We start from the raw sequence: 12,200 nt of genomic DNA, 5'->3' as shown, positions 1-12,200 counted from the left end.
TGTGGCTCTGGTCGCTCCCAGAAAGTTTTGATTCATTCCCATTCGACCTCAGAACACTATTTCAGCTGTGAAATTCTACTAATAAATCCTCCTTCCAGACTTACTCTGAGCTTCCCTTAGGGTTTCCCAGGAGAGGAGGGGAAACGGCTATTTCTACTCTCCTAGCTTTCCTAACTTTTTTCACCCCCTCCCCAAGGAACGAGGTGGTAATTAGAGCAGCACCCCACCCCTTTCCTTATAGAACATGGATCTGCCTTATTATCCCATCTCCAGCTTCTTGAGAGCCCAGGAGGAGCTCAGAGAATGTTTTGGAGTGCAAATGCTCTCTGGATTAGAAACGCACCCCTAAGGCCAGAGGAAGGGTCTGGGGAAAAGATGCCCGGTGTCAACCCTGTTTCTGCCACTGGCTTGCATGATCTTGGTGCCATTTCTCAGCACCTGGGCTCTGCTGCTTGTCCGAGGGCAGGGAAGGCCCCGCTCCCCCTCCTCTCTCTCCCTCCCTGCCCCCACTACCCCTGCCCACTCACAGTTTCACCAGGCTGTGTGACAGCCATGGAAACACAGGGGCGCCCGGTGAGAGCACAGAACAACCACTGAAGGCTGAGCCCTGCCTGGTTTCCATTTAGCACCCTGGGGAGGGGCCAGAATTACCAGCTAAGATTCTCAGCCTCCAAGGACTGACAAGCACATTTAGGCTTCAGCCTGGCCAGCAAGGAGGTACAGGCCCAGCCCAGGTAAGGGACAGAGCCTTCTCAGACACAGCATTCATCTGCCTTGCTTATGGTAGCCAGGAAGCTCCCAGGAGCCCCATGCTGCTCCCCAGGCCAAGAATGAAGATTACTAAGACTTGAGATGAGCCGAACGCTTGTTTTAAATGGCTTGATGAAATACGTTGTAAATCTGTCCTGAGGGCTGTTGGAGTTGGGCATGGTGTTAACATCCCAGGACTGAGCACAGGGCCGGCCACACAAGCTCCAAGAGGGCAAGGACCCTGCCTGGCCCATTCCACACTCTGGGCTCAGTGCTGGGCACAGAGCCTGGCACTTTTCAGAACTTCATAACTATTTTATTGACTGAATGAGCCAACAGGAGTTTCAGGGATTCCATGTGACTGGCTTAGGAAATTATCACGCTGCTCAGGAAGGCTGGGGCTGGGACCCTGCAAACTTCATTTCTGCTTTGCCGGCGGCTCTCTTGGAAGCACTGCCAAGTGGGAGATGGAGGGCTTTTGAGGGAGGCTGCAAGGCTGGAGGAGGGGAAGGGACTTCCTATCAGCTTAACCCAGTGACACTTTTCCACGGCAGCTGCTTCCAATAGCAGTTAATTCTGGTTCCATTTCTCACCCACTCCCCAGAGTCAGCCTCACTGCCTGCCTCAGAGGTACCAGGGACACTAGTTAGGATTCCCTCCTTCCAAGTTTTAGATGCTGGGTCCACAAGGTCCCTTCTCCAAGCTTGGAGGTTCTGACAACCCCAAGGAAGTGGTCCACCCCATGTGTAACCTTTTCCCTTTGTTCCCCTGGACCAGAGGTTCTCAAATCGAAGCCAGCTGTAGGCTTGTTAAAACACAGGTTGCTGACCTCTCCCCACCCCCACCCTGCTCAGAGTTTCTGATTCAGTTAGAATTCACATCTCTAACGAGATTCCATGTGCTGCTGTGGCAGCTGGTCTGGGAACCACCTTTGAGATGCCTGGTACAAACCTAGAAGCAGTGGCTGCTTCCTGCAGTCACTACCAGGACCTGCTGAACTGCCCCCAGTGTTAAATTCTCTCTGTTAAAATAACCGGTGTGGTTTCTATTTTCCTGAATGGATTCTGCCACGCTGTCACAGGAGCCAAGGCAGTCATCCCCAGAGAGAACCTCTAGTTCCCACAGCATTGCCAGAAGCCACAGCAGCTCCTCTAGTGGCCTGGGTCATCAGATGGCACCGAATGCTCTGTGACAAAGTGGGTGCTGTGGTTTTTCCATTACTAAAGCATAAGAGGAAGGGGCCAAAGGAATCCCTTCTCTCTGCACATGATTGAGCCCTATCAGGTCACAGAGAGGGAAGAAACCAAAGAGATGGGTATAACGTCAACTGCTTATAACCCCCAAACAACCCCAGGGTGGTCCTATAGCTGAAGATGCCAGCAGATAGATACCACTTCTGACACCTGTTCAGCATTACCTAGCAAACTACCACTGTCCCTTGATTGCACTGCCCAAATGCAGCCATTCTGCTGACAAACTCAGCCCTGGATATGCAGACAGTGAAAGGTGCCTGGAAGACCCTTGCCTGCCAAGCCTACCATGGCCCGAACCACCACAGACATACTCTTGTGCATCTGTCAGCAACCAGAGTGAGGAAAGCTCAAAACCCCAGTTTCAGCCCTGGGCTCCCAACGCAGAGGTCTGGGTGATGACACTGAGCTGGCCAGCTCTGGCTGCTGGGCTTGGGAGGAGAACAGAGGATGTCTGTGCACTGAAGGTGCCCCATCCTCCCTCTATCTGGAAGCCGGGGACTTGACCTTCCCTCAGAACCAAGGAGCTGCTTCTATATGCTGAACTCTGTGCACATCTGGACCCATGAGGTTGCTTCGCCTCCACCTGACATCCCATCACATCATCACAGCTGCCCACTGTTTCCTCCTGTAACTCTCCTTATTCCACCACCAGTTCATTTTTTGGGCAGATTTCTACATTTCTCCCTTTACTGCAAAGATTGAGATATAACTCATGTCCTTGAATACCAGGAGAAAAGACAAAAAAAAAAATTGCCAGAGAGAGATAATTTTCTTCATTGTCCTACTAATACCCAAAGTCTCCAGTTATCATCCTCTTTAAGCCTGAATCTGAAATAAATGTGGAAAAACATTCCCTTAGACTGTCCAGGGATATCTGACGGCATTAACAAACCCATGTGGCAGATGGAGGGTAAGTGACCTGCACTGGAAGAGGCACTCCTGTTGCCCACCCTGACATGGACATTGGCCAGGTTGCTCCACACCACCTCTGGGGGCAGTACTGCATGTTATCCAACAGCCTGTCTCATCTATACCCCAACACTGAAGGGCCATGGTGGAATCTAGAACTTAATTTTAATTCTGCCTAGAGGTCAATCAAAGGAGCCCCAATGACTGGAGCCCTGATGACTGGAATCAATGACTAGAGCCCCCATGATTGGGGTCAATGAAAGGGACCAGTGACTATGGTCAATAAAAGGGGTCCTGATGACTGGAGCCAATGAAAGGAGCCCCCAGGAGTCATTGAAAGGAGCCTCCAAGACCAAGGGCAATGATAGGAGCCCCCATGACCATGGTTACTGAAAGGGGCCCCGATGACTGGGGTCAATGAAAAGGGCCCAGATGCCTCAGGTCAAGGAGTGGTGCCCCAGATGGGACCACTGGCTGGGGCAGCATGAGGAGACACCTACATCTCCTGGCTCAGGTCCTAAACCTACAAATCAGAGTTCTCTCCCCCACTGACTTCATATGCTCTGAAATCACTCTTGCTCAAAACGTGAATCTTGGTTCCTTCTCTCTTCCTCCTCTACCAACTTACCTTCATTTTCACCACCACAATGATGGAGTTAATGATTCTGAAAACCATGTACGCAGCTTCAGGATCAAAATAGAAACTCTTTGTAACTCCCATTAAAAGTTCCATGAGGACACGGCTGGCCCACGCAGGCGCACAATAAATATTTGTCAAATGAGCACACACGTGTACTATTACTTACTTACTTTTCTTAGAGTTCTAGAATAGTTCTGCTTATTTTTACACACACCCAGAAGTAATCTTCAACTCAGCAATTCTCTTAAAATGTTTTTTAATGAAGTCCAACTACATCACCAGTTGGTATTTGATAAAGGACACACCACTTAATTAGGCAGAGGATAGATGAGTCCCAGGACCACCAGAACATTTTTTCCCCTAGAAACCGTCATGCCTTAAACAATTAGGGAAGTGGTGGGAAATCGCTTTTGGAAAGAAATAGTTTGGAAAGCAAGACCAGAATTCAACTCTTGGCTTCACCAACAGCTGTATGATCTGGAACAAGGATCTTTTTCTCATTGGGTTGTATACAAAAAGTTTGTCAGTCCTCTCTCATGAACCAAGTCTCAAGTTCAATGTAAATTTATATTGTTTTGAAATTTCTAAGTTCTTTTTAAAAAAATCCATATAAAAGGACAAACTTTCACTGTTGAGTTTATTCAATCTGCCTGAAGATGAAGACTAATGCCAATGAAAGAGCCTAGAAGGACTAGAATGCCTGTGCTAGTCCTTCTCTAAGCTGCACCTTTTAATGCTCTACTTTATTTAACAATTTAATGCTCTACAAGAGTCTAAGAAAGTCCATGAGTCTAGGTCCTTAACAGTGCTGGGTTTTCTTTTTTCTTTTCTTTTCCTGGAACTCTTTCTATTATGAAAGCAGCCTTTCAAATAAAAGCAAAGCACCTCTTAACCGGCACAAGTGCTGCCTGTTCATTTCCTTCAGGTGATTCCACAGTCTGAATTCTAATCCAGTCATCCCATCTTGTTCCAAGGCTTGATCCAGTCTCTGGAGCTGGGCCAGCAAGTTGACCTCCCCCAATCAGAGGAACATCAGGGATGGCCGCCACTAGCCAGGGGGCCCTGCCTGCCTTTTTTCCATTAGCTGGAGCTAGAAGAGCAGCTCCCTGCCTTTTGGAAGCCTCAGCCTTTGTAAAACTCAGCATCCTAATCCCACCACCCAGCCTTGGTCTCCCATCCTACAGCAAAGAGCACAAGCCCCCAACATCTGGCCAGTGCTGCAACTTCAAGGGGGAGCCTCCAACACCTCACCACTTCTTTTTTCACTGCACAGAACATTCCATAAAGTCCAGGCTACTGGCTGCATTTCCACAAGCCCCACCACCTGTCCCACCTACGGCCCAGCCCTTTTTCAGTCTGGCCCATGGACATTTGGAGAAAGGAGGCTTGGAGTCAAGTATTATCTGTCTGAGAGCTGAATGTTGTCTTACGTTGGCAAAATAAAGGTAAGAAGAGAAGGTGGGGGGGACCCTCAGGGGAGAGGGCATCTCTGAGGACCTGTTGCCTGCAAAACCGCTGGGATGCATAGTGGGAGGGAACCCCAGACACAGCCCTTGGCTATCCACGATCCCGCCAAGCCCACTCCAGCTAAGATGCTGAGCCCTGACTCGGTGGCTCGTTACCTATTTCTCCCGGAACATGCTTGCCGTGGAAGCTGAAGCAGACGGTGACATTCAGGCAGTTCACAGGCTGCTGGCCGTCATGACACTGAGGTGCTGTGATGTTGATGGAGGCGGGAAGGAGGATGGTGACATCCACCGTGATGACAGGTCTCGCCCTACAGGTCAAGAGGGAAGGCAACTTAGTCATGCTGAGGAGTGGCTCTCAGACCCAAAGGAGAACTAAACTGATGCAACAAATCCTAGGGCTTCAGCCCAGCATCTAATTAAAGTCCCAGAGAGAATGGCCAGGGTGCTGTGTAAATACTTTTCTCTGGTTTTTCAGCCTATTTCCTAATAAATGAACGAACGGTTATCTTCCCAGTAAGAAAGGCAAGTTTGTTGTTCATAAACCACAACTGGTTGAGGCTATTTATGAACCACCCGATGTTGATTATCCGAAATTTCACCAATTAAGTTCTGATTTCCATTTTATTAGGAAGACACAAGTAGACTTAAGAGGTGTGCCAACAGCAAATGCCATGACTCAAGAAAGAGATGCACGAGCAAGGGTTCCCCCAAAGCATTTACTGGCATCACCAGCATGAACTGAGCCAGGGGGTCAAACCTCCCTCTTCATTTACTCCTATCAATTCATTAAGTATTTTTCTAAAAGAACTTGATTAATGGAGTCCCAGCTGGTAAAAGCAGAGCACCTCAGAGCTGAAGAAATCAACCCGCCTGGTCGCAGGACCAAGTGAAACCCAATAAACATCCACACTCCCGTCACCCACAGGGACCACTCCCCCGGTGCTTGATGGATGGATGGCTCATTGCTGGCTTTCCAGGAAATCTCTGGGGGCCCCCAAACAAAAGCAGAGAATGAACCACACTATTCCGCTCTCATTGCAAACATCTGCTGAGGGATGGTTCACCTAAGCTGTGGCTTAACCTCCTCCCCTCCAGGCCTCACAAAGAGACCCTTTTACCTCCAAGGAGCCCCAGGCCTCACAACATAACAAGATTAAGGGATGTTAGCAGCTTGAGAACAATGACCTCACTTGTGTTCAATGATCCCACAAAGAGCACCCAGGGGGACAAGACAGATGGGAAGCCAGGACCAACACCAGTGGGACTAGGGGATTTCACTAGTGCCACCACTGCCTTGAGATGTGGGTAGAGAGAGGCACGGCTGTGACAAGTAGAAGGGAACTGTGGGATTCCAGAGCAGATCCAGCTGTAGGTCTAAGGGAAGTCAGACAACAGCAGTGCCTGGAAGAAATCCAACATCCAGTTTTCCAATTTTCTTTGGGGTTTAACCTTAGAAGATGCTCAAGGGTTCCTTGGTGCCCCCGGTATATGGCTGTCCCCCTTCTCCAGGTTCCTGGCACTTGTTTGCACTACACCTCACCTCTTAACTAATTAGGTCATTGTCTATTTCCAAACCTGCCCCACCAGCCTGCAGGCCCTCCAAGGTCTGGGCTCCTAATGAATTCATTCTGATATTCCCAGGACAGCAGGCATTCAAAAACCCTTGCTAACTGGACGAAACTTTTCTCCAGACCAACAGAGTAAAAACCACAGGTGGGACCATCATTTCACAAAACAGACAGAGATACCAGGCAGCGCTGGGCTCTACCCTGTGACAGCCCCACCCTGCCCAGTGCACACAAGTCCTGTCACGTCATCGTGCAGGACCAGCCCCCCACCCCCCACCATTATCCCAGGGCCACCAGGCTGGGAGCACGCCTGCTTCCTCCTCTCCCGCCAGAGCTTGGCAGGGGAAGGCGAGGTGAGCAGGAAGCAGTAGTGAGCAGTCCAAACAAAAGGACTTGGTTGAAGGTTGTTAAAAAAAAAAAAAGAATCCTTTGAAAAGACAGACAAGGGCCATCTCCTTCCAACATCCGTCAGATCAGTTCCCTCAAACCTTTCTGTTTCAACTCCAAGTATTGTTTTTGGACCAGGGAAAACCCAGAAATCTTTCATAAGCCTCTCTGATCACTTCCTTTGACCCCAGATGGCATAGCAGCAGGCGCCTAACACCCTAATACAGGGCCTGCCCTCCAGAGCTAATCCCAGAGAACAAACTTCCCGAGGGCAGAGCTGGGCCAGCCCACACCCCTGGGGCCTGGAGCCTGGGTTTCACAGTCGGACATGAAAGCAAAAGGGCACCTAAGGACAGCACGGCAAGGGTGTGCAAGACTTTTTTTCAAAGAAGCTGGTGACTGGAATACTTCTTTCTGATGGGTCTCAGACACTCCAAATCATATTTGAGTTGATTCTGATATTTTACTTCCAGGTAAGTAATAAAACCAGTCTGGATGCCATCAGACATGGTGTTGCTCCAGTGACCTTAACCCTTTATGGGGTCAGTACTGTTTTCAGGGGGATAGAGAAAGAGCCCACACTCCTGGTGAGGGTGTTAAACCAATAACCATCCCCAATGCCAGCCATTACTCCAGGGAGCTAATTCACACCTACATAGTTGGAAGCCACTCTCAGCAGGGTTTTCTCTTAGTTGCAGCCCAAAGCATTCCTAATCCACAGAGCTCTTGATTCTTCCCCTAGAAAACTTAAGAATGGGCATGGTGTGAGTGTGTGGGTGGGCATGGTTTGTGTGTGTGTATATGAAGGCATAGTGTGTGTGTGCAGGCATGGTGTGTGCTGGGAGGCACAGTTTGTGTGCGTGTGCAGGCATGGGGGGGGGCATGAGGTGTGAATGCATGTGCACACACACATATGCATGGTTTCCTGGCCATCCCCCATCACCCTCAGGTAACTCAAAGTCAACCACACTTGCCTATCAGCGAGGTCATGCCTGGGACGCCCACTTGGCTTTGTCTGGAGTCTCCAGCCCCTCAGCCGCAGGTAGCACCTTATCAAGGATGCCAACCTGCTTGGCCCCTGACACACTTGGCAATCCTGCTACCTGCTCCTCCCCCTCTGAGGGGCCCCATCTCATCTCTGAAACCTCCCTTGCTCACCCTGAGCCTGTCACACTCCTGGAAGAGTCCTGAGGTGGTCACCTTCCATGACCCCCTTCCATCACAAACTGCACCCTGTGCTGAGCCCCCTCCCCACCCAGGGTCTATATATCAGACCCCACCTCCCCCAGCCCTTTCATCACCTCCCCTCCTCCCTCTTGCCTCTTCAACCTCTCCAGGCCCCAAGGTGGAAAGGGGTTCAGGATGGGGCTCAAGGTGAGATTCGTATAGGAAGCTGAGGGCCACCTCCTTGATCCCACCCTCAAAACACCCTCTTTGAACCACTGCCAATCCATTGGCTCCTCTGCAGCCAGCCTTCTGGAAAGGAGACAAGATTTACTGTTTTCTTGCTTCTCCTTCTCTCACCCACCCACAGGCATTTCCACTAAGAAAAGCTGGGGAATGCACTTCTTTGAGGGGAATCCTGAAAAGCCAGAGCAAGCTACTCAAGATGGTGGTGAGAGGGAAAACGACCTCACGGAGCCCCAGCCTGAGCCTCTGGCCTCACACGTCCAACCACAACTATCCACGGCCATGAAAGCTGTTCAATCTAAAAGGCTAGCTAGCAACCTGGAAGGAAGGGGTGGCAAAGAAAGTGGAAATCCAATCATGTGAGGAATAAAGGCCCCCTCTTTGCAGAGTCACCAGCTAAGGGGCACAACCACCTTCAAACACTGCAGGGCTTTTATACAGAAGAGAGAGGACCAAGGAGCAAACTTTGAGGCAGGCAAATTTCACCCCATTTAAGGAAGAATTGCTAACATTTACTGAGCACTTAAACCCAGCACTGTTTTTAACTCACTGAGTTCTCATAAGAACTTATAATATCCAAAAAGGTAAGGACTATTAGTATCTTTCTTAACAGTGACAATGCTGAAAAAGAGGTAACCAGACTTGCCCAGGAAACTCAACCCTGTAAGGGCAGAGTCATGGTCCCAATGTTCACACTCCTTTTTTTTTTTTTTTAATGGCCACGCCCTCAGCATATGGAAGTTCCCAGCCTCAGGAATGAATCTGAGCTGCAGCTGCAACCTACACTGTAGCTGTGGCAATGCCAGATCCTTTAACCCACTGCTCCAAGTTGGGGATCGAACTTGGGTCTCAGCGACCCAAACCACTGCAGTCGGATTCTTAACCCACTGTGCCACAGCAGGAACTCCAGAGTTTTCACTCTTAACCTCAAGGGTATTCCATGTTTTCAGCAATTTTGTTTCTGGCCATGCCTGCAGAAATTTCTGGGCCAGGGATCCAACCTGTGCCACAGCAGACAGCAGTGACAATGCAGATCCTTAACCTACTGTGCCACCAGAGAACTCCAACAATTTAACATTTTGAATTATCTAGGGGTTAACTGAGTCCCTTAGAAGTTACTAAGCCCCCACCCGGGGGGTACCCCATTCAAAAGGAGGCTATGCGGCCCCTGTGGTAGAGGCTCAGAGGAAGGCCCTGCTAAGTGAGCGGAATCTAGGGTGTGGAACTACATGGCCCCTGGGATCCCTTCCAGCTCTAAGATCCTACTAGCCTATTTTAGAAAGTTCTGCAATCAGGTTGTTAACAAAACCTAAGTGTTGGCTCCCGCTCCAAAGTGTAATTCTGCCTCCTCTGACTCATACAGACAGAAATACTTGGAGAGCGTTCATGGGTGGGATGGCAGCCTTTGTCAGAGAGATCCAGCCTGCATGGGCTCCACAGCGAGCACTGGCCTGAGCTCACATCCCTCACCCGCTGCTGCACCAAAGAATGAGGTGGCAGGAGGCTCCCAGTCCCTGGGGGGCTGGGGACATGAGGTGGGGAAGTGAGGAAGAAGAGATGGGATAGGACAGTGTTTCCAACCCCTTGAGCGTCAAGGCACCCAAAGGAAGTAATATGTGTATAGGTTACACTCGAAGGGGCTGTTCATGGCCAAAAGCAAAAACCCAAGCTCTGCCTAGAAGTCCCATCGGTGTGATCATCTCACACCTGTAAGTCATTAGAGGCCCACCAGCTGGAAACCCTGGCAGAGAAGATAATAAAAATAAGAAAACAGAGACACTATTCCCACTTACTAAGCACTTCTGCCTGCAAGGAACAGGACAGAGTGATTGCTGACTAATGATGAAAAAGTCCCCTGGCCCCCAAATCCCACCCCTCCTGCATGAAGAACCAAGAGGAAAGAGAGAAGTATCTCACCTGAGGAGGACCACACTGTCAGACATGAAGGCTCCAATAGTGACATCTGAAAACCACAAGTTTACAGATTCAGAAACTTGCTGAAACCCATTTCTCTCCACCCCTTCCATCCCCATGATGGCGCTCCCCAGCCTCAAGGTCAGGGGGTCCCTCCAGGCTCTAGGATGACTTTGTAAGAGTGAAAGCCACACTGTGCCCTAGGGTGGCCCGTCACCAGATGTGGCTGCTGAGACCCTGAAATGCACACATGTGCTGGAAGTGCCAATGAGAACCGACTTCAAAGACCAGACACCAAAAAACATTATCTCATGAACAATTTTTATATTGATTGTATATTGAAATATTTTGGGTAAATTGGGCTAAACAAAAGATGAAAATAATTTCACCTATTTCTCTTTTTTGTGTGGTTACTGGCTTTATTTTTATTTTTTTATTTTTTTGCTTTTTAGGGCTGCACCCATGGCACAGGGAGATTCCCAGGCTAGGGGCTGAATTGGAGCTGTAGCCGCTGACCTACACCACGGGCACAGCAACGTGGGATCTGAGCCTCGTCTGCGACCTACACCACAGCTCACAGCAATGCCAGATCCTTAACCCACTGAGCGAGGCCAGGGATGGAACCCGAGTCCTCGTGGATGCTAGTCAGATTCGTTTCCGCTGCACCACAACAGGAACTCCTAGAATCTTTTACATTACATAAGTGGCTCATATTATTTCCTTTGGACATCAGGGAATCAGAGAGGGGGCGGCTTGGAATTCAGTGACTCTTGGGAGAAGATCTAGGTTCTGTAGAACATGTGCGTCGTCTCTGTTCCAAGCCTCACTCAAGTTGACCCCAGAGTCCATCTTAGCGTCCTCGTCGGCACAGAGGAGATCATTATCCCCGTGTCTTCTTCAAACATTCAAAATGCTTCATAATATTTCAATCAGAAAATATGTATTAAATGCTTTCTCAATGTAATATGTATTAAACATTAAATCAGATATTAAAATCTGAAAACTCATGAGCATACTCGGTAAACTATAAATCAAGACAGTGTTCACGGATAATGCTTAGTCCTAAATAATTTGAATTTAGGAAATATTCATCCAACAGCTCTCTACCTTTCTTCCCCTCAAATGCAAAGTCCTGCAGCTTTCATTCTACCTCCCAGAACCAAGCATCTGAACCCAAGAGAATCTGAATCCCTGGCACCATGCCCTCATTAAGGAATGACCAATAGCATATCCATGTATTGCAGGGCAGCTAAAATTTCCACATGCAGGTGTGCTTATTAATTTCGTTATTTTTTATTATTTTATTTTTTGTCTTTTCTGGGGCCACACCCGCAGCATATGGAGGTTCCCAGGCTAAGGGTCAAATCGGAGCTGTAGCCGCCAGCCTAAGCCACAGCTCACAGCAATGCCGGATCCTTAACCAACCTGAGTGAAGCCAGGGATCGAACCTGCAACCTCATGGTTCCAAGTTGGATTCGTTAACCACTGAGCTATGACGGGAACTCCTAACTGCTATTTTTTAATAGCCTTTTAAAGTTGCCTGGATATTTGAAAATAAAAGACCCCGATACATTTGTCATTTCTTTTATGAAAAATGCAAGATAAGAAATCCAGATCCATCGTGAAGTGTTGAGCACACCTGCTTAGTGTACAATTAGAGAGAAGCAGCCCAAGTCTCCGTCCTGGCTAGTCCCCTAAGTTCTCTGGGACTCAGCATCCTTGTCAGCAAACTGGGGAGACACCGCCATCTCTACCTATCTTCAGGGGTGACTATAAGACGGACATTGCACATGTAGCATTCTGCGTATGTTAAAGTGCTAAACCAATGGAACATATTATTAAGGAATGGGCACAAACTGCCCAGGACAACTGCCTTCTCAAATATAAAAAGGCCCATGAG

The 12,200-nt window shown here is 48.9% G+C and overlaps 1 protein-coding gene across 6 annotated transcripts in view; it reads right to left on the bottom strand.

Annotated features, from left to right (window-relative positions):
* The window catches only part of ITGA9 (integrin subunit alpha 9), a 354,847-nt gene that overhangs the window by 260,826 nt on the left and 81,821 nt on the right, over positions 1–12,200 (bottom strand). For all 6 annotated transcript variants that reach the window (XR_014822712.1, XM_021071658.2, XM_021071659.2 and 3 more), the window contains exons 13-14: positions 10,304–10,349; positions 5,175–5,329 (exon numbers count right to left, since the gene is read on the bottom strand). Coding sequence is in view for 5 of the 6 variants with exons in the window: in XM_021071658.2 (XP_020927317.1) it covers positions 5,175–5,329; positions 10,304–10,349 (201 nt within the window). In the remaining variant the exon portion in view is untranslated. The remainder of the gene's footprint in view (positions 1–5,174; positions 5,330–10,303; positions 10,350–12,200) is intronic.

This window comes from Sus scrofa, chromosome 13 (genome assembly GCF_054392235.1).
Source record: "Sus scrofa isolate SSC_HxYL_T2T_F1_AM1 chromosome 13, Sscrofa_HxYL_maternal_Yorkshire_Landrace_v2.0, whole genome shotgun sequence".
In the NCBI taxonomy this organism is placed as follows: domain Eukaryota; kingdom Metazoa; phylum Chordata; class Mammalia; order Artiodactyla; family Suidae; genus Sus; species Sus scrofa.
Note: the sequence above shows the minus strand (reverse complement) of the source record. Positions and strands in the feature narration are given on the sequence as shown.